At 39.6% G+C, this 23,074-nt stretch overlaps 1 protein-coding gene across 3 annotated transcripts in view; it reads left to right on the top strand.

The window, feature by feature from the left end:
- Positions 1-23,074, top strand: part of LOC127445254 (protein jagged-1a-like) — a 57,835-nt gene that overhangs the window by 10,425 nt on the left and 24,336 nt on the right. For all 3 annotated transcript variants that reach the window (XM_051705176.1, XM_051705175.1, XM_051705174.1), the window contains exons 4-13: positions 5,160-5,417; positions 5,957-6,017; positions 6,379-6,509; positions 7,325-7,444; positions 14,751-14,864; positions 14,979-15,092; positions 15,634-15,747; positions 16,968-17,014; positions 19,174-19,347; positions 19,550-19,700. In XM_051705176.1, coding sequence (XP_051561136.1) covers positions 5,160-5,417; positions 5,957-6,017; positions 6,379-6,509; positions 7,325-7,444; positions 14,751-14,864; positions 14,979-15,092; positions 15,634-15,747; positions 16,968-17,014; positions 19,174-19,347; positions 19,550-19,700 — 1,284 coding nt within the window. The remainder of the gene's footprint in view (positions 1-5,159; positions 5,418-5,956; positions 6,018-6,378; positions 6,510-7,324; positions 7,445-14,750; positions 14,865-14,978; positions 15,093-15,633; positions 15,748-16,967; positions 17,015-19,173; positions 19,348-19,549; positions 19,701-23,074) is intronic.

Below are 23,074 nucleotides of genomic sequence, written 5' to 3'. Positions count from 1 at the left end.
AAATCAAACACAAAATTCCACAAAAAGAACATCATACCTACGGTTAATCATGTTGTGTGATGGTGTGGGGATTCGTTGCTGCTTCAGGGCCAGGGACTTGCAATAATTGAAGGAAACATGAATTCTGCTCTCAACCAGAAAATCCTAAAGGAGTATGTCAGGTCATCAGTCTTGAGTTGAAGCTCAAGCGCAACTGGATTATGCAGCAAGACAATGATCCAAAGCATAGGAGTAAGTCCACCTCTGAATGGCTCAAAATAAGCAAAATTAAAGTTTTGGAGTGGCCTAGTCAATGTCCTGACTTGAATCCGATTGAGATGCTGTGGCAGGACCTTAAGCATGCAGTTCATGCTCGAAAACCCTCCAATGTGGCTGAACTAAAGCAGTTCTGCAAAGAAGAGTGGGACAAAATTCCACCACAGCATTGTGAAAGATTCTCCAGTTTTCAGAAGTGTTTGGTTGCAGTTGTTGCTGCTAAAGGTGGCACAACCAGTTATGAAGTTTAAGGGGGCAGTTACTATTTCACATGTGTGACATAGGTGTTGGATAACTTTTTTACTTCAATAAAAAAATATATATATTTGAAAACTGTATTTTGTGTTTACTCAGGTTGCCACTGTTTTATGTTATATCTCGTTTGAAGATCTAAAACTTTTTAGTATGAAAAATACACAAAAATAGAAGAAATTAGGATATTAACATTCTGAAAATTCTGAAAAGGAAGACTCACCATAATGCGTAGCAATGCCAAACAAAGCATTCTCACACTAAACGAAAGCTAAGCGTACATCGCGAGGCAAACGCCACACGATGCACGCAACAGGTGACAAAAACAAGACAGGACACCTGTGTGAGAGTTCGGCCACACACACACACCCTATACCTTAGACCGAAGTGACCGAACCTCAGCACAACATGAAGTCAGCTCGCGACCTGGCAGCGCAGTGCAAGCACGATGCGATACGCACCCGTGTGCTTGCTGCCAAGATGACATAAGAGCAAAAAACCACAATTATTATTATTATTAACTTTCCTCAAGAAACTTAACATCTTCTCAAAGCAATGCAACAAAGAAAATTACACATACATGAAAAATTATCCATAAATAAACTCCTAATTAGGCTCTTTGTGTTTTTAGTAATCTATATAAAGAAAATATAAAATATCTAATGGAAAACATGGCTGGTTTATTTCCTGATATCAAACATTGTTTGAACAGAATTTTAGATGTGTATTTTAAAAACCCTCATGACATCGCCAGAAACCAGAATGAGTAGCATCACTGGATTACAAATGAAGGGACTGGGATGCCTTCAAGATCCGCGCGCACTTGCGTGTTTCAGACTGCGTGCGCAACACTCACACAAAACACAGCTGATCGTGTTTGGATGGGAGGCATGTTTGGAGCGCAGGATGAATGTCATTGAATTTGCTTTGACGGTCGCTCAAGTGAAATTTCGAGACGCAGAAGTGCATTCAGTGACATTTTTTCTCACGTTCTAGACATGCTTTTCATCTAATAACATGTGCAGCTGTCAGTGAAAAACCATGTGTACCCAAATGTACCCAAAGGGAGGTTTTGTCCAATTTAGCTTACTTTTGGGTACAAATGTGTCCCCAAACTATAGCTAAGTAAGTGCACACACAAACACACTAGTTTATGAAACAGCAAAGCCTTACCAATTAAATTACTGTTTCGGCTGTTTTAAAACGTTTCCAACAACATACTAGGAAAAGCCTTCACATCAGGAATGCAACTATGATGCCTTAAAATTCTGTCCATGTAGACAGCTCACTAGGTTTTGGACACTATTAAAAAAAAATAACTGTCAGTATAGAGCGCAACAGTGCTGACCCACTTTGTCAGCCATCTTAGTTCCAGAAGTATTTTTACCATAAAGTTTTTCCATATTGATTCCATTCAATCCTCAATAAAAGAGTTCTAAGTCATGAACCAAACCAACCAGCTCCGAGGTGTATCACAACATTACACAATACAAAACAAAGTATTTTATCGGACAAAAAGATGAAGGTACAAGACGGTGTATTTAAAATCATAACATACTTAATAACCTGTAGTAAGGACTGTAAAGAGATGGACCAATGAAGCAGAGCTGGAACTACAAGCCTGCTTTGACTGCACCGATTGGAGTAATTTTGAGGCTGCAGACACCAATCTGGATGAGCTCATAGATACTGTGACATCATATATCAGTTTCTGTGAGTATTTGTGCATTCCTACTAGGACTTATTTAACATTCAACAATGACAAACCATGGTTTACAGCAAAACTCAGGCAGCTTCGTCAGGCCAAAGAGGATATTTACAGAAGTGGGGATAAAATCTTGTACAATCAGGCCAGAAACACACTGACAAAAGAGATTAGAGTGGCTAAAAGAAGCTACTCTGAGAAGCTGAAAAACAAGTTTTCAGCTAACAGCCCTGCATCAGTGTGGAGAGGCCTGAAAGACATTACTAATTACAAGACACCATCCCCCGACCCTGTAGGGAATCAACAACTGGCTGTTTTACTGTAGATTTGAAAAGCTCAGTCTAACACCCCACACCCACTCTGACATTCACCTCACACAAACATCAACATCTCCTGCAATCACACTCCTCCCCCCTCCTGCTACTCAATCTGCACTTAAGATCTGTGAAGAGGATATGTGCCAGGTATTCTGGAAACAAAAGACAAGGAAAGCACAGGGCCCAGACAGTGTTTCACCCATTTGTCTAAAATCCTGTCCTGACCAGCTGGCCCCCATCTTCACACAGATCTTCAACAGATCACTGGAGCAGTGAGAAGATCCCTGCTGCTTCAAATGCTCCACCATCATCCCTGTCCCAAAGAAACCTAAAATCACAGGACTTAATGACTACAGACCCATCACTCTGACGTCTGTGGTCATGAAGTAATTTGAGAGACTGGTGTTGGCCCACCTGAAGGACATAACTGGACCCTTTCTGGATCCGCTTCAATTTGCTTATCGAGCAAACAGGTCTGTGGATGATGCAGTCAACATGGGATTGCATCATATCCTGCTACATGTGGACAGACCAGGGACATATGCAAGGATCCTTTTTGTTGACTTCAGTTTGGCTTTCAACACCATCATCGCAGCTATTCTCCAGACTAAATTAAACCAACTCTCTGTTCTCACCACTATCTGTCAGTGGATCACCAGCTTTCTGACAGACAGGCAGCAGTTAGTGAGACTGGGAAAATTCACTTCCAGCACCTGTACGATCAGCACTGGTGCCCCCAGGGATGTGTGCTCTCCCCACTACTCTTCACCCTGTACACAAATGACTGCACCGCTAAGGACTCCTCTGTCAAGCTCCTGAAGTTTCAGATGACACTACTGTCATCGGCCTCATCCAGGATGACGATGAGCCTGCATACAGAAGGGAGGTTGAACAGCTGGCTGTCTGGCTGTGCATTCAAAACAATCTGGAGCTGAACACGCTCAAAACAGTGGAGATGACAGTGGACTTTAGGAGGAACACCCCAACATTGACCCCATTCACTATTCTGAAAAGTACTGTGGCGGCAGTGGAGTCATTCAGGTTCCTGGGCTCTATCGTCTCACAGGACCTGAAGTGGGAGACCCACATTGACTCCACTTTGAAAAAGGCCCAGCAGAGGTTGTACTTCCTTCGCCAGTTGAGGAAGTTCAACCTGCCACAGGCGCTGCTGATACAGTTCTACTCAGCAGTCATTGAGTCTGTCCTCTGCACTTCAATAACTGTCTGGTTTGGTTCAGCTATGAAATCGGACATCAAAAGATGGATTATTGTTTGCCCCCTGCCCTCCCTTCAAGAACTGTACAATAAAAGAGTGAGGAAAAGGGATGGAAAAATCACTCTGGACCCCACTCACCCTGCCCACTACCTCTTTGAACTGTTGCCTTCTGGTCGGCGCTACAGAGCACTGAGCACCAGAACCGTCAGGCACAAGAACAGTTTTTTCCCTCAGGCTATCCATTTCATGAACAGTTAAACCTGCCCCATTGATCAGTAATTATGTGCAATACACAGTTTAGTCTATTTATATTTATCCAACATATCCTAACTCTCCTGCCATTACATTCCCTTGCACTATCTGTATATAACAGATTTGTATTTGTACATACGTATATATACACCGATCAGCCACAACATTAAAACCTCTTAATATTGTATAGGCCCCCCTTGTGCCGCCAAAACATCGCCAACCCACATCTCAGAATAGCATTCTGAGATGCTATTCTTCTCACCACAATTGTACAGAGCAGTTATCTGAGTTACCGCAGACTTTGTCAGTTTGAACCAGTCTGGCCATTCTGTGTTAACCTCTCTCATCAACAAAGAGTTTCCATCTGTAGAACTGCCGCTCACTGGATGTTTTTTGTTTTTGGTACCATTCTGAGTAAATTCTAGAGACTGTTGTGTGTGAAAATCCCAGGAGATCAGCAGTAACAGAAGTACTCAAACCAGCCCGTCTGGCACCAACAATTATGTTTATAACTTATTGTTAATAATCAATTCCCCTATGGAAAAAATGTATGAGATTTTTACTTCTGGAACCAGACTGCCACACTGTATTGTAACTTAAAATGCTGCCTGCATAGTCAACTCACTAGGTTTTAGAACAGAGCCATTCATTTTTAAAAACAGCAGGCAATATTCATTGTAAGCTGTGCAGCATGCTGTAAGCAGTACATTAGCAGAAATCAAAAACATTACACTTGTCCACCTTTCTCTTTTGCACTGGGGTGTGATATTTCCAGCATCATACCGGTGTGTGAGGGTCTGTCTCTCTCTCAGGTAAACAGAGAGTTAAGCTAACAGTGGCATCTCAGGTTTGGCAGCCTGATGCCTGTCCTCCTGGATTTCTGAGTGACAGGTTTGGGTCAAGAGCGAAACCATGCGCCACACACACTTCACACACTCCTCTCACAATTTACAACTCTGCGGCCAAATACCTCACCACTGTGCTGGATTTTGGCCTGCCCTGAAAAATTACTATGGTACTCCTCTGCTCAAATGAATGATAGTAAACAAAGAATATTGTACACACTGTCCTTAAAGGGATAGTTCCCCCCCAAATTAAAATCATTTACTCACCCTCAGTGTTGTTCATAATGAAACCAATTATCTCACTCTCTCAACTGTAGGTATGAACGGACAAGTAATTGAGAAAGCAGTTCAGTCCGGCATGATCAACCCAAACGGTCAATGGCAGGTCTTGAAAAACAACGGACCGGTGGCTCAGTTCCAGTACCAGATTCGGGTCACCTGCGATGAACACTACTTTGGCTTTGGCTGTAATAAGTTCTGTCGGCCCAGAGATGACTTCTTCGGACACTATACCTGCGATCACAACGGCAACAAGACCTGTCTGGAGGGCTGGGCCGGACCAGAATGCAACACCGGTAAGGGAGCGGGACCTTGACAGAATATCACATCGATATGCTGCCTTGAAGTGCACCTGAGAAGCTGTATGTCCGAGATTATGAGTAAATTGTTCCTTGACAAGCCACAGTTTCAAAGTTTTCCACAACAATGTGTATAGGAGAGATTACAGAGATTATCGAGTTCATAAATGAGGTTGGTCTGTTTCCATTGAGCACACCAAAGTTTGCATTCGTTTATATAGCGAAAGTGATCAGATAAAGACTCCAGTATCACAGTTCCAAATAGTTGAATTTATATGAATGTTGTTATTTAAGATCATCGCTATCACAAAAAGGCTTTGACTTACACATCCCATCCCATCCATACTGTCTCGTGTATAAACAAACAAGAGGAGTGGAGGGGCAGGGAAATTACATCATGATCGCAGAGTGTGTGTATGTGTGATGACGTTCATAGTGACTGCAATAATGCAATGAGAGAGAAGGTCACAAAGATGGTACTGATAGCAGTAACAATATTCCTCTTTATCTTCTGTTGTTTTCTCTAATTTTCTCAGCAATCTGTAAGCAAGGCTGCAGCACTGAGCACGGCTCCTGTAAAGTGCCTGGAGACTGCAGGTAAAATACGGCATTTATTTACACACAAAATGGATTTTATGTCTCTAACGACAAACAAATAAAAAATCCATCTTCTCTATTCCAAAACCTAGTGAGTGACCTACATAGGTAACATTTTAATATTGTAATACCATTACTTAATACGTTTGTTTGTGTGCTGTGTACTTTATGCTGATTAGACTTTTAGCTTGTCTATATGGAGTTCTCTAAATCAGTCACTCTTTAGGTTAGGATGTTACCTTAAATATAGTTGCCTGTATAGGCAGTAGACAGTAAGGCAGCTTAATAGGTTTAATCTAGAACAGATTTCCTGTTATGCTTCACAAAACCGTGTATTTTAGGTGGTGTTATGTATTTACAGATGTTTGTATGGCTGGCAAGGAGAGTATTGTGATCAGTGTATTCCTCACCCTGGCTGTGTGCACGGCACCTGTGTGGAACCCTGGCAATGCCTTTGTGACACCAACTGGGGAGGGCAGCTCTGTGACAAAGGTATTCTATTCTATTCTATTTTGTGCTTACTATTCTATTCTGTTCTAATGTAATCTATTCTGTTTTGCTCTATTCTGCTTTGTCCCTTTTATTCTATTATGTTCTATTTTATTCTGCATCACCCTTACTATTCTGTTCTGTTCTTTCACATTGTGTTCTATTCAGTTCTATTATATTTGTCCTTTCTATTCTATTCTGTTCAATTCTATTCCATTCCATTCTATTTTATGTTCTGTTCCATTCTGTTTTGTCCTTTCTGTTCTGTTCTATTCTGTTCAATTCTATTCCATTCTATTCTGTTATGTTCCATACTATTCTATTCTGATTTGTCCTTATTATTCTGTTCTGTTCTATTCTGCTTTGTCCCTTTTATTCTGTTCTGTTTTGTCCTTTCTATTATTTTGTTCTGTTGTTATGCTTCGTTCTTTTCTGTTTTATTGCATTCTATTCTATTCTGATTTGTCCTTACTATTCTGTTTTGTTCTATTCCATTCTGCTTTGTCCCTTCTATTCTATTGTATTGTATTCTGTTCTATTATATTCTGCCTTGCCCTTACTATTACTGTTCTGTTCTGTTTTGTCTTTTCTATTCTATTCCGTAATGTTCCATTCTATTTTATTATTTTTGTCCTACTCCTTACTTTTCTGTTCCTTATATTATATTCTGTGTTGTCCTTTCTATTATTCTGTTCTGTTCCAGTCTATTGTATTGTATTGTATTTTATTGTATTGTTTTCTATTCTGTTCTGTTATGTACTGATCAGTTTGTCCACCTGGAGTATGGGTAATTTGTTTTAACTCTTTGTCTCATGTAGACTTGAATACCTGCCGCACACGACAGCCCTGTCTTAATGGAGGCACCTGTAGTAACACAGGACCAGACAAATACCACTGCGCTTGTCCTGACGGCTACTCTGGACAGAACTGTGAAAGAGGTAGGTCACACACACCTCACATTGGAGAGCCATAGACAGAAGGAGGGAGTCACTGAGAGATTGAAGGGGGAAAACCAAGACGTGACCCTGCCTGACTGTCTGACTATCTGTGAACTCGAAGACTAGACTATTTGATACAGATACAACAAATCTGATTTCACATTCGATTTAGGGCGCTTTATTGGCCAAAGAATTGCAGAACAAGTGTAAAAATATAGCTGCAAGCAGCAATGACGGGCCCAAGCACCATGGGTCCATTTCCACTCGGTGGCTTTCAGAAAACAATGCATAATTTAATAATAATTTAATTATAATAATTAATTTATCACACATTATACATTTGCACATATACAGTGAAATTCTTTTTTTCACATATCCCAGCTAAGCTGGGGTCAGAGTGCAGGGTCAGCCATGATACAGTGCCCCTGGAGCAGATAGGATCAAGGGCCTTGCTCAAGGGCCCAACAGTGGCATCTTGGCAGTGCTGGGGTTTGAATCCCTGACCTTCTGATCAGTAACTCAGAGCCTTAACCACTGAGCCACCACTGCATGATGGTAACTCAACAATAACTCAACATTAATGTAAACTTTGAACCTAATCATACAATGTGTAATAGATATATGCCACCATTCCAGTTTGACTACAACTTCATGTAATTTAACCCGTTGCCATGACAACACTATTGAAGCTATCAAGCATCCCTTCAAACTTTTCCATCAGCAGTGTCTAAACAATTTTGAAGCGATTTGGGTAAATGTAAGAGGACTATTTCAAAGTCTGTTGTAAGTGCCACACTTCCTGCTGCCAGTTGGTGGCACTATGACTGTGACCCACAATAGCCATATCCATGTGATTAGCCCCCAAGAAAAAACGTACAACTCAATTTTGATCTAAATCACACAATGCACGCAGAAGATATGAGACACTTCCTGTTTCCCTATTTTTGCCATTCATTTAGTGCATCGCCATGCAACACCATTCGATATTTAAAAATCTGTTAGCAATTTAGCATCTTCGATATCTATTTTTTTGCTAACTGATTAATTTGACATTTTTGCTATAATTTAATAATAATTATTTATTGAAAAAATATGTAGATCTAAAGATTATATTGTAATGAAGTCATTTACCATTTTTATTTATCCTTAAAATGGCTTTAAATTAAATTAACAAATGTAATTCAAGGCATTAGGTGTTAAGATAGTCTAAGTAGATTTTAACATGAGCACAGAAGTCATTTAGGCTTGTAATTTCGTTGCAATTCTGTGGCAGTAGGTTTCAAATTCTTTTATTGTTGCTTTTTCTCTGTTCACTGTCAAAATAAATGAAGTACATTAATTTTGAATCTGCATTCGTTATTCATATGCACAACTGTTTAAATAGCCTCTAAATTAATGTTGGGCAAATGAGGACATTAATTAGGTTACAACACTGCATGTTTGCCCATAGAATAATTATTAAAAGCAAAAATGACCAACTGGTTGCCAACAAACAACTATTGATCCATGACATTGCCACAACGTCGTCATGACGGACTGGCACTGTTCCAAAGTTATGTTGTGGCAACAAATCCAGGAATGTAACTTTTCCGTTTGTCACAATGTAATCAGTTACATTGCCACGATGAAAATTACAGTGCAGTTAGGAAATGGCCACATAATTTGGCTAGCTGGGATTACAAAATGATGGAATTTGCAATGGCTTTTCTCAAATTTTGCAATGCAATTTGCTGCATTTTTTTGGGTTGTTTTGCAGTAAAAACTCACAAATCATCATTATATACCTCTCTAATTGTGTTAATTACATTGTAAATGCAATTACATGTAAATATTTTAGTGCATAATAACTGAATATTCAGTTAGCAACCAAAAAAACAAAAAAAAACAAAAACAAATGCACACAAAATACCATGCATTTAGGTGAAACCTGTGGGTATTGGAAGACCCTTAGTTATTTTTGTATTAAAATGTTCTGCCTCAGAGAATGCAAGAAAACTTATCTAAGGTTAAAATAGATGTACAATAAATCTGTAAACTAAAAACACAAATGAGGATTCAATAATTAGGCCTGTTGCCATTATTACATTGTCTGATATTTAAATCTAGTATATGGCCATATACAAACAAATACAATTACAGTTCATATTTGAGCATTTATGTACTCATTTAAATTCCACAAGTGTTTAAAAAAAACATGTTACATATATGAAAATGGTCATTTTTATCATATTGTCAAATTCTGTATATTGCATATATCTATATAATTGAAATTTTTATATCAGTAAAAACATTTATGCACATTTACTTTCCACATACAAGTGTTCAGCATATATTGCCATTTTCAGATTCGTAGCCTGCTGTATTAAGTACTTCAAATTCTAATTACATTTTATTACACAACTAATGGGGATTTTAAGTAAATGTTAGGGATTCTTTGTATAAATGCAGTTTTTGTGTCTCATTCGCAGCACGCAGGGTGAAGATTAAACGTCAGCTGTGATGTATGTGTGCTGTCTGCGGTCCCATGAAAGTTTAGAAGGATTTTGATTGTGAACGCTAAACATAGAGGAGACACTTGAAAAGCCTGAGCTGCAGAAAAAACTGCTGACACTAAACGACACTGATAACATCCACAACGAACATTTATCATAAAATTCAAAATAACACATTCCAGCGCCGGATCGGCAATCAAAACATACACAGATTAGATGAAATAGAAACTCCATCTCAAGAACTGGAGATATTCCATATGGATTATGCACATACCTGATGAACGCTATTTCAGAAAATGCTGAGGACATGTCTCAACTGACAGCAATATATAGAATAATCATTCAGTGAAGACTTGGAAAAAAAAACCTGAGATATTAATCTCTTACCTCTTTTTTCTCCATATATTTGTCCATATTGTCATATTATTGTGTGGTTGAGGAAATAAGCTCAAAAAACCTAAACCCGTGAGTACCCAAACACTGCACATGCGCTTCAGCAGCAATTACGCGATTGGCTGCTGCTGTTACCCATCACGCCATCGGCCACTGCTTTAACCTATCACGCTATTGACCACTGATATACTTTCATGTGATTGGCTGCTGCTGTAATCAATCACACAGTCAGTCTGTGTAGTCATCTGAGTTGAGGAAGTTCGACATGAATAAATCCCTACACAATGTCAACATCTTACATTTATATCTTATACAATTGTATACTTATACTGGGGTGGCAGATGGGGTGGCAATGCCTTTTCTTAGGGTGGCATTTGCCACCCCGTAGATCCGCTTACACAGTTACTATGGAGATGATACAAATGGCAGCTGTGCATTTGGATATGTTGTGACTGCTTCAGGCTTTTCAAGCATTTGTTTTGCTGCTGTCAAACATGAAGGAATACGATGAGATTCCCTCAGATTTAAATTTTTTTGCAGAAGATTTGCGGGAATTATAAAAAATGGCAAGCTACCGCAAATAATGCAGAGATTTGTTGAATTTGCAAGATCGCAAAATCGGCCGTGTCTAGAAGGGATCCCTATTTCGTCAGTTTCTCACACATGCGCAATCTGTTATGTATAGTCTGTGTAACTGCGTTCATCAGTTACCTGTGTTTATCAAAAGAACGACATATAAAGTTAAAGATCAGTTCAAGATGGCTAGCAAAATAACAACAGCATGCTTATGATACACGGCGTTTGAAGTCACACAGCAACGATGAGCGCTAGTAAAAGATTATTTTAAATGGTCTGCTTTGATAAAAAGTTATTCTTGATGATCAATTCAAGTTCTAAAATAAATATTTAACATAATACATTTGATAACTTCATCTCTATGTGTGCTATTGTCGGTCATGAGATATTGTAAGTCAGTGAAGAAGTACCCACTAGATTATTATCTAATGGTAATTAATTCGCTCATTGCACAAGAGGTTTAGGGTTCTAATCTGCCCATATGAAACTTTATATTTTAATTAACAAAGATTGCATCCGCACCTCAGTGGATGTATATCTTGAGTGGGGACACATTTGTTTGCATTTTTCAATGGGATTCGACTGGAAAAGCGCACAAACTGCGGAACTCGCAGCAACGAGGAGCTCTTGCCGGCATTCTCAATTCCTCAAGTACATCACTGCGGCACATATGTTGCTATCTTCTTAATACTGTATAATTAACACTTATGTTGTTTAAAATTAAAAGCAGTTCATGAGCATGCCCTTGTTATTTTGCTAGCCATATTAAACGGATCTTTAACTTTATACTGTATGTCGTTCTTTTGATAAACATAGTTAAGAGATGAACGTAGTTACACATACTTAGACTATACATAACATCCGAAAGAGGAATCCTTTCTAGACACAACCCACAAAATCCTGGAGGTACTGAGAAGTGGTATTTTGGGAATCATTCAACAATGGAGCTTGGCTACCCTCTATTGAACATTTCTGGTGCTGCGTCTGAACAAGTTAATTGTCAATCAGAACTAGGTTAAACATATGGCTTTGATTTTCTAGTATTTTTACATTTCAGTTAATATTTTTATTATATTCTATTTACATAAAAAATAAAATGTTTGTGCTGTACATTTTCATTACTATAAACTTATACTTCTGTAGCTTTTTTATTTCACTTTAAAAACTGCTTTCACTTGCACAATAAATTGCCATGGCAACAGTATATAAGATATCAAATATCCCTTTACAATTTTACATTAGCAGTGTCTTGACATCATTCTAAAGAATTTTGAAGCAATTCATGTAAACACAAGAGGGCTAATTCAAAGTCTGAAAAAACCCATAATAGCCGCATAAATGTGATCAGCCCCCATTACCAAACATACAGCTGAATTTTCATCAAAATCATAAAATGCACACAGAAGATATAAGGAACTTCCTGTATCACATTTTTACCCTTAATTTATTGCGTTGCCATGGCAACACCGTTCAATATATCAAAAATCCATTCGCAATTTAGCATCTTCAATGTCTTGGCATAATATTGCCTAAGTTTGGTGCCAGTCACATGAATCCCCTAGGAGGAGTATTCAAAAGTTCAGGACCTGCAATTTTCAAAATGCACATTCAGTCCAAAATGGCCGATTTCCTGTAGGGTGGAGCTAATTGCTGCAAGTTGTCCGGCTTGATGAGAAAAATATATATAGCAAGTTCGGCGACCATAGAAGAAACGGTCCCCACCACTTTTGTCAAAAGGTGGTGCTACAGAGCTTCCCAACCACACCCATGTGCTAACTTTTGCCTTGGCCTAATGGCAGACAACTCTGATATGTGTGCAAAACATCATGGAAATTCAAGCATGCCAAGTACCTCAAAAACGTGAATATATACGTAAAAAGGAATAATGACATTTAATGCATTGCCATGGCAACACTATTTAAGATATCAATAATCCCATTAGAATTTTAAATCTGCACTGTATTGACACTATACATTTTTTTAAGCAATTCAGGTAAACATAAGAGGGATATTTCAAAGTCTGTTAAATGTGCCACACTTCCTTCTGCCAGTTGGTGGCACTACGAACATGACCCACAATAGCCACATCAATGTGATCAGCCCGCAAGGCCAAACATATGGCTCAATTTTGATGTAAATCACATAATGCACGCAGAAGATATGAGACACTTCCCTTTTCCCATTTTTGACATTATTTTATCGTGTCACCTTGGCAACACCGTTGGATATATCAAATATCCGTTTGCAATTTAGCATCGTCAATGTCATGGCATGATGTCGCCCACATTTGGTGCCTGTAACATGAAATCCCTAGGACGAGTATTTCAAAATCCAGAGCATGCATTTTTCAGACAATCCAAAATGGCAGACTTCCTGTTGGGCACATTCAGTGCTTGGGCCGTAATAATTAATAATTGTATGTATTGCCAAAGAAATGCAAAATAAAAATTTAAATAACAATAGTGCAATGGAGTAAACTCGTAAAAGTAAAAACAATCGTGTAAACTGAACAAAAATAAAAATAATAGAAAACACCCGGCAATGGCTGGTGAATTTGAAAATGTACTGCCCTTAAATATTTCTTACCTTCCATGAAAATGTATTGGATAATTTTTTTTTTAAATTTTTTATCATACTTTATTTATTATTATTAGTAAAATAAATGTAAAATAACAATAGTGCAATGGAATAAGCAAGTAAAATATAATAAAAGTGTGAAAATAAAATATAATAAAACACCAGTAGAAAATTTACTGGCCTTAAATATTTCTTACCTTTAATGAAAATGTATTTTGAGTTATTTATTATTATAAATTGTAATTATTTTGCATTTATTTATAATATTTATAATTATTTATAATAAAAATTGTTTAAATGGAGTAACAGTAAAATAGAAAACAAAAGTAAAATGAAAATAAAATGGTCTAAAAATTCAGTTAAATAAATAAATAACACCTGGCAATTGCAGGCAAATTTAGAAAATTTACTGGTATTTTGGATTGTTTGTATTTTGGATTATTAGTTTTATTTATGATTATAAGTAAAATCAAAGCAAATTTACAATAGTGCAATGGAGTAACAAGTAAAATTGTATCAAATAAAATTGTAAAAGAAAACACCTGGCAATGGCAGATGAACTTAGAAAATGTACTTGCCTTAAAATAATAAAAAATAATAATATTTCTTACCATCCATGAAAATATATTAATTTAATTATTATAATAACAATAGTATAAATGGAGTAAACAAGAAAAAGAAAAGAAAAACGTAGTGTAAAATGGAAAAAAAATGTCATTGTCACACTCAGTGTGTCTTTTCTGAATCAACACAAATGGCACTGTCTTTGCAGAGCAAAATAGATGCAAGAAAGAAAAGACCAGTCGCAATTCAGTATGCAAGTGGTTTCTGTACACACATTATGAATGACAATGATGAAATTTAATACTTAAGTTTTAGGGGTTAAGAACAAAACCTAACCAGAATGTTTGAAGAATATCAATACAGTGCTGAATTGCAAAAACTGCAACAAGAGTTGTTAAAAGTGATAAAGATGAAAAATATGATATAATATGCTAATAAATGCAAAAATAAAAATATGTATAGTAAAATAGACCTGTCAGCAAGTCAGGTCACTCAAGATCCCTCATATTGTGGCAGGCAGACACAGATTATATTCCAAGAACAACAGTCTTTGAGTTCCCCTCATAAGGCCAGTTTTTCGTTGCGTGGCTCAAAATGTGTTTTGTCTTGAGTAGAACTTTTCCTCAAAAAATGCAGCTTTGTCTCAATTTTGCTTTGATCACAATGTGGGCACAACATCATAATATCTGTCTCTCTCTCTGTAGCGGATAACGCCTGTCTGTCTGAGCCGTGTTTGAACGGAGGCAGTTGTGTGGAGTCCAGTCAGGGATTTGAGTGTCAGTGTGCGCCTGGCTGGGCCGGACCATCCTGCAATATCAGTAAGCTGTCTGCCCTTGTAATCTCATATATGTCTCCTCTAGTGTTTTAGATGAGATCTCAACAATATTCAAACCTGAGATATAGAATTTTCTGGGTTTCCTACTCTTCCTCAGATGAAGATGACTGCAGTCCAAACCCATGTAATCACAGCGGCCTGTGTGTGGACTTGGTGGATGGATTTAAATGCATCTGCCCGGTTCAATGGACCGGAAAGACCTGTCTCATTGGTGTGTGACCCCTCTCTGCGCCTCCTCTTTTCCAAGCAGTGTGCCTTTTTTCCCTGTCTCCCTCTTTTTTCTTTGAGTCAGCGTGTTTTTGTTCAAAAATCCAATTACCGTGGTAACCAAGTCAGCCTTGGAGGAATTTAAGTAAGAGACCACCATATGACCCCCACCGCTGTTTTGTACTAAAATGCATTTACAGTCCATTTATACATATACATATACCCACACACAGTGTAGCAAATTCTTAAAGGGATAGTTCACTCAAAAAGGAAAATTCTGTCATCATGTACTCATTGTCATCATTGTTCCAAACCCATATGACTTTGCAATGAAAGTGAATGGTGACTGAGGCTAACATATCCTTTTGTGTTCCATGGAAAAAGCAAGTCATACGAGTTTGGAACAACATGAGTGTGAGTACATGATGACAGAACTTTCATTTTTGCTTAAACTAGCCCTTTAAGAAATGTTTGGCTGTAATTTAATTTGGCTGATTAAAATTTAGACTGTGCTCATGCCATTTCATTTTGACGTTTTGGCATAGATGCTAACGAATGTGAGGAAAGCCCATGTGTCAACGCTCACTCCTGTCGAAATCTGATTGGTGGATACTTCTGTGAGTGTCTTCCAGGTTGGACAGGACAGAATTGTGATAACAGTAAGTATCAGACTTGTGATTTTCATCTGGCAAATGATAAAACAGGAGAAAAAATCCCATAGACTTACAGTATGTTTAAGGAGGGACTCAAGCCATATTTTTCTAAGCCAGACTTGGGCAAGTAAAACCCTAGCAACCACCTTGCAATGCCTTAGAAACCACTCAGAATATGCTAGCAACCACATAGAAACTCATAAAAACCACTCAAAACATACTAGGCTAGTAACTGTATAACAACACATTAAAACATGCAGAACTTACTAGTAACCGCTTAGCAACATGATAAAAACACACAAAACATGCAAGTAACCGCATAGTAACATGCTAAAAAAACACTCAAAACATACTATTAACTGTATAGCAACACGACAGAAACACACAAAACATGTTAGTAGTAACCGCATAGCAACATATGCTAAAAAAACATTCAGAACATACCAGTAACAGCATAGCAACAGGCTAAAAAATACTCAGAACATACTAATAACTGCATTGCAACATGCTAAAAACCACTCAGAAAACCCTAGCAACCGCATAGCAACATGGTAAAAAGCACTCAGAACATAGGCTACTAGCAACTTCATAGCAACATGCTAAAACCTCTCCGAACATACTAACAACTGCATAACAACAATCAAAACATTCTAGTAATTGCATAGTAACATGCTAAAAACACTCGGAACATACTAGCAATCGCATAGCAACATGCTAAACTACTCAGAACATACATGCTAAAAACCACTCAGACCACCCTAGCAACTGCATAGCAACATGCTAAAACCACTCAGAACACCCTAGCAAATGCATAGCAACATGCTAAAAACCACCCAGAACATATTAGCTCATTTAAAATATAACTCGTAATATCCTAGTAACTGCATAACAATGCTCTGGCAACCAGCCACAACAGCAGCAACTGTTGTGGTGTGCAATTATCTGTATTTTAAGATTTGGAATGTGGTTTGTCAGAGTTGGAATCTGTTGGAAACTGTCAAATTAATAAATATTTTGGCTAATTTGATTATGCTTTTAGCTACCAATGAGAGTATAGTACTTTCATGCCCATGTAACACATTTTACCATTTTTAAATCCATTCTGTAGAATTCCGCAGATTTTTTTCCCTCCAAAAGCAAAATTGCTCTGATTTGGAGCCCAGTGTTGCTTTCTTGGCATGATTTATGAAATGTGAAATGATATTGTGATGGATTACCCCCCATAGATGTCATCGACTGCCATGGCCAGTGTCTTAATGGAGGATTGTGTAAGGTAGGCCCATTTTCTTCAACGTTTCCATCGTTTTTGGCAGAAGTTAAAGACCCCCCAGACTTTATTTCTCTCTACCCCTCCATTTTGATCTTTCCCCCTCCATTCTTATTTAAAAATAGCAAAAGCTGAATCATGTGTTAGAGAATGAAACAAAAAAGTGGTCAGAGAGAAAGAGCGGCTGTGTAAAGATATCAGATTACTATAAACATTCTTGTCTCCCGCCCTTGTCTCCTATTCTTTGTTTTTTCCCCCTCATTTGTACTGTATTCTTCCCTTGCTCTACAGCAATGTAGGCTGATTCTCAAACAGCTGGAACACATTAGAACATTGTCTGAGGGAGTTAGCAATGAAAACACCGCAAGTAAAATCCTAATTAGTTCCAACACTCCTGTGTTTTGATCTAATGCAGTGTGTTGTAATGCACCGCATAGTTTTAGTCCCTTATTCTGCAAGAAAAAATAGATTTACTAGGGGTAGGTGGTACGACAAAAATGTATATCGCTGTATGAGTAATTTTGGATCATGGTAACTGTAGTTATTTTTTATGGAGATTCAGTTCAAAATGTTCCCTTTCGATTACGGTTCGCTCAACATTGCTTCAGCTGACGCTATGGGGAATTCCTTCTCCAACATCCTAGATGAAACCCTTGTACAATAATGGCAATTCTAAAATTGGCAATGTTGTTTGAGGCTCCGCCCTTAAGGCGCGAATCTGTCCTATATAAGCAGGCGCGAAAACACCATTTCTTCCGAATTTTCTTCCTTCAATACAGCAGTTCATCTCAGAAGCCCTCTACATACTTTGTCATTGTCGAAATACATGAGCCAGCGGACAGTATCTTCATGAGTTCGGGAAGACTCACCACTTCCTTGCAGTGTTCCATTGGACATTTTCTACCCCTTGCTGTAACGCTTCGCTGGTGAACGGGTCCTCGCTTCTGCAACATGCCTTCTCCACACAGTGCTTAGGCAGATAGATTGTATCCTTTGTTATATTAAGTATATATATTTGCAGATATACCGTATATCAAAAAAGAGCCGCTTATGTGTTCACGTCTTTTTCAAGATGTCATTCCGTAAATGTTCCCTAAGCAAGCGGCACATACCGCCGTCAGACGAGCACCAAATGCACCCTCCCACCCACCTCTTCTGTGACTCCCGAGGGAACACATGAAATGGCACGGCGGGGCTGCAAGTTTCAGCTGGATGAATTTGAGGTGGATCTCGTGCAAGCCCCACGAGCCCCTTGATCTCCTGGTAATGCGTCTTTGCCAATACAGAATGTGCGTGATGAGCTTCGGCCCACTGCAGGAGAGCACAACCTCGACACGTTCAGTGGTTCTGACAATGGGGATGATGCTATGTCCCTCACAGCATCAGACACTGGCGAGTGGTCCATGGAGGATGTCGCCACCCCTTCCCACAGCGAGGGTGAGGAGTGTGCACACACCACAGGCAAGGAGATGCTTTGCGTCCTTACTAGGGTGGTCGAAGACCTCAGTCTTGCATGGTACCCTCTGGAAGAACTGGGAAAAGTCTTGCCTGGATGAGCGGTTCCTGCAGTCTGGACGTCGTCAAGCAACCGCGTCCTGCAGATCTGCTCCATTTTTCCAGGAGGTTAAATACAAACTGACCAAGACCTGGCATGCGCCCTACTCAGCACGCACGCACAACCAATCTGCCGTCCTCACCAGAGTGGACCATACAGATGAGAAGACGACCACACTGATGCAATGTTGAACCGTAAACTTCTCGGTTACACATGTAAACTCAGTTCCCTGAGCTGAAGGGAACGAGACCCTGCATAAGCTGTTCGCACTACTGACTCAGAGTTTTTTGACATATGAGTGGTGCGCCCTTTGTCCCTCAGTCAGAAAATTTTGAAGAAATGGTGATTTCACACCCGCTTATATAGGAAAGCTTTTTCGCCTTAAAGGGCAGGGCCTCAAACACCATTGCCAATCTTAGAATTGCCGATATTGTACAAGAGTTTCAACTAGGTCGTCCCCATAGTGTCAGCTGACACAAAGTCTCATTCCCTTCATCTCAGGGAATCAAGGTTACATGTGTAACTGAGATGGTTTATATAATAATAACCATGTGTAACCATGTGTCCAGCCCTAATTTCCACATTCTCTCTCCCACTGTCTGTCTTTCAGGATCTGGTAAATGGATACAGGTGTCTGTGTGCGCCAGGCTTTGCAGGTGAACACTGTGAGAGAGATGTTGACGAGTGCGCAAGTCGACCCTGCCATAATGGCGGACGCTGCCAAGACAGTGTCAATGGATTCCAGTGCCTCTGTCCACCTGGTTTCTCAGATGTTCTGTGTCAGGTGAGTAATACACACACTATTGCGTGCACATACACTAAAACAATGTCATGGGGTCTTCAATAATTTAAATCAATCAGAACTGTTATTGTATCAACACTCATTCTATGGGGCACAATATGGATGCCTTATGGAAACGTAGCCTTATTTGTCTTTGTTTTGTCATTCAAAGATTCAGTTATATGTGTTGTGATCTTGACTTAAGCTGGACATAGACTACTGTGAGAGCGGCCCATGTCAGAATGGAGCACAGTGTTTTAGTTTGGCCTCAGATTACTACTGTAAATGTCCTGAAGATTACGAGGGCAAGAACTGTTCCCAGCTTAAAGACCACTGCCTCACCACACCCTGCCAAGGTATGTTACCCTGTGGGTTTATGTTTTACATTTGCATTTATGTATTTTATCCAAAGCAACTTGCAATGCATTCAAGTCATACTGTACATTTTATCAGTACATTGCATTCCTTAGGAATCAAACCCATGACTTTGGCATTGCTAGCATCATGCTCTACCAGTTGAGGAAAAGAAAATTGTTGACTATTTGTGTATCATTTTCATCCAAGTTATGCAGTTGCTAAAGTAAAGCATTTTTGAAGAGGATATCATCTCTAATGTAATCATAATATAAAATTATCTAATATATGTACTCATTATCACTCATTAGTATACACATTTGGGTCATAATATTAATAGAGTGCAACAATCACAGCACACTTTCTAAGCAGTCTTGTTTGCGAAAGCATTTTTCCCATTAATTTTCTTTTATTAAGAATTAATTATCCCATTAATTTTTCCAATTAATTTTCCAATTTATTTAAAAAAAAAAAGTCTTCAATAAACAATTATAATCCATGAACATGCTTTGACTTAAAGCAAAAAATTAAAAATAATAATAGTTAAATTAAATCTGAAAAAAGTCAAAGGTAAAACACTCATGAAAACATATTTTTTGAGGGAATAAACATTGCAATGTGATATTATCATATCAGAAAAAAAAAACACAATATAAATTAAACAGATGCACAGGTGGCTGTAATAACCTGCCGGGCATTATTGCCTGCCACACCTTCACCAATGCCTTCAGCCCAGCTGCGGGGTCATCATCCAGGAGCCACCTATCTTCAATGTTTTGCCCCATTAATCCCAGAACATCTCCTGGTGGTGCGGCAGCGGTCAGGGACATCTCCCTGCCACCCCCCGCAGCTGGATACTAGATCCCCTCCAATACCTCTCATCCTTGTCTTCCCATCCAGACATCCTTCCTTCACAAATTACTTGCAGCCAGGTTTCTATATGTCATAACACCTTGACACGACCATACGTGCCAGCCCATTGTCCAACTGGCACCGATATGCATACTTAGTGCCCTACTGGCACTGGCACAGTATCTCTCAATAACTCTGTGCCACCGGTTCTGTATGGCATACTACCTCAGCACAAGCCCTCACTACATATCACCCAGGTTCCCTATTCCTCAATTTCCTACTTCTGAACCCCCCACATTTTGTCCTTCCTTCTTAACCATAGCCAGAAACTCCCTTTCTCAGCTTCCTCTGCCAAAGACTTTTTTAAAGCTGCTCCTACGATGCCAATGTCTCTAAATATGTGCTGCATTGATGTTCCCATAAATCCTCAGCACCCAACCTCCACAGGGTAGGTGGCAGTCCTCCATCCATTTTCCCTGTACTCTGCAGCCAGATCAGCATATTTTAGCTTCTTCCTCTCATAGGCTGTCTCCAGACCCTCTTCCCATGGAACAGTAAGCTCAATCATTACTATTTTCCAAGCTGAAGTTGACCACAACAGTCCATCCGGCCTCAAGGAGGTAATGGCAACCTTGGTAGGAAATTTTAGCTGCTGGCCAAGGTCGACCATCATTGACCAGTCACTTCCAGGCGGCAAGCTTGATCTGGCTTCCCTCTGTGCTGCGCCTTGTGCGGCACCTCCCTTTTTAACAAAATCAACACCCTGCCTCTGAGGAGCATGGTTGCTTTTGTTTGCCTTTACTCTATGCACCTCTAGGATATCTGCCAGCTTCCGCAGGACCTGATCATGCCGCCACTTGTACCGTCCTTGTGCCAGGGCAGTCTTGCACCCAACCAATATGTACTGCAAGTTGGGGCCTCACAGAGGGGGCAACTCTCTGGTAGGTTATCATGGATGGATCTTATTAAAAAACTTTGGGTACCTTCCACAGGTCAGCCCATCCTAACACTCTATCAGATGTCCCCTCCCATATGGTCCAGCACCCTTGCTGCTGCTGGCTGACTGCCCTAAACTTATACCCTTCCTCTTCCATCCTAGTTACTTACGTAAATACCATTGCTTTCCTCTGTTTTCGGGAGGCTGCTGACCACAGTTTGGGAGCCACCCCCCATCCAAGGCCTTTTCTTCCTGACTGTGTTCTTCCAACTATCTCTTGATGCTTCAGTCTTGAAACAGCCTGGTTTATGACCTCTTCTGCCTTCCAAGTTCTGCCTGTTTGGACTTGGACTTGACCTGCCCTCACTGCCTGGTCTGTCGATTCCCGTAACTCCAAAACAAGCCTGGTCTTTTCCTGCTTGTAGCCCAGAGTGAGTGATTTTAGAAGCAGTTGTAAAGCATTTCTTCCAAACAATGCTATATCTGAGAGACAACATGGCAGGCCTTGCCACTTCCTGATATAACTGTTAGCCTTGTTGTCTATCATTGCCAATGCCGCTGCAGAAATTTCACACATTTTTAGTGGCCACATCAGGCGAAGATGAAGTGTAAATTGGTAACACCAAACCTTGAATTTGCCTGGGAGATGACAGTTGTCTATCTTATCCAGGCCCTCTTTCAGTCATGCCATGTGTTTGTCTGAAAGATTTGCTGTGTATTCTCTCCCTAAACTTCGAATAGGTTGCACTGCCACAACCAGGATTGTTTCCCCCTCCACCTCAAATGAAATCCAATTGTCACTTACCTCCTTTCTAATAGAAAGACTACATTATTTTGTTGGCTTAATCTTCATTCTGGCCCAAGCCAATAGCTCTTCCAGCCTTTTCAAGAGCCGGTTAGTACGTGCAGCAGTCTGGAGGATGCTTGTGACATCATCCATATAACTGCGCAGAGCTGGCAATCTCACTCCAGATTGTGCATGGATTCCTTTGACCATTTGTCTTGCACCAATTAGGATGATCTCGAACGCAGCTGTGAACAGGATGGGAGAGATTGAACATCCCATTGCTATTCCTTTTTCCACTTGCTGCCATCATGTTGTGTAGTCCTGTGTTGCATGACATATCTTCAGGTCCCCATAGTAGCTGTCTACCAAGCTCCTAATACACTCTGGTACATGGAAAAACTCCAGTGCATAGTGAACAAGCTGGTGTGGAACTGATCCATAGGCATTTGCCAAGTCCAGCCAGACTACATGGTTGTTTTTCTTATCTCTTTTGGCAGCTTGATACGCCTGCCTTCTGGCAGCATGTGTCTATGTATTCATTCATCAGGAGGTAGTCAGACATACTCCTTACTAGCACCGAAAAAAAAAGCTTTCCCTCCACATTTAATAGAGCAATGCTCCTAAACTGACTAATGCTGGTGGATCCCTTCTCTTTGGGGTATGAAGATGGCCCTTCACCACTCCTCGGGTATGCACTGCTTGTTCCAGGCAACCCTCAACAGTCTCCACAACATTTTAATAACCATGGGGAACTTCTTATACAGCTTGTATGGTATCCCATTCAGGCCTGGGGATGAAGT

Source organism: Myxocyprinus asiaticus, chromosome 8 (genome assembly GCF_019703515.2).
Source record: "Myxocyprinus asiaticus isolate MX2 ecotype Aquarium Trade chromosome 8, UBuf_Myxa_2, whole genome shotgun sequence".
Lineage (NCBI taxonomy): Eukaryota > Metazoa > Chordata > Actinopteri > Cypriniformes > Catostomidae > Myxocyprinus > Myxocyprinus asiaticus.
Note: the sequence above shows the minus strand (reverse complement) of the source record. Positions and strands in the feature narration are given on the sequence as shown.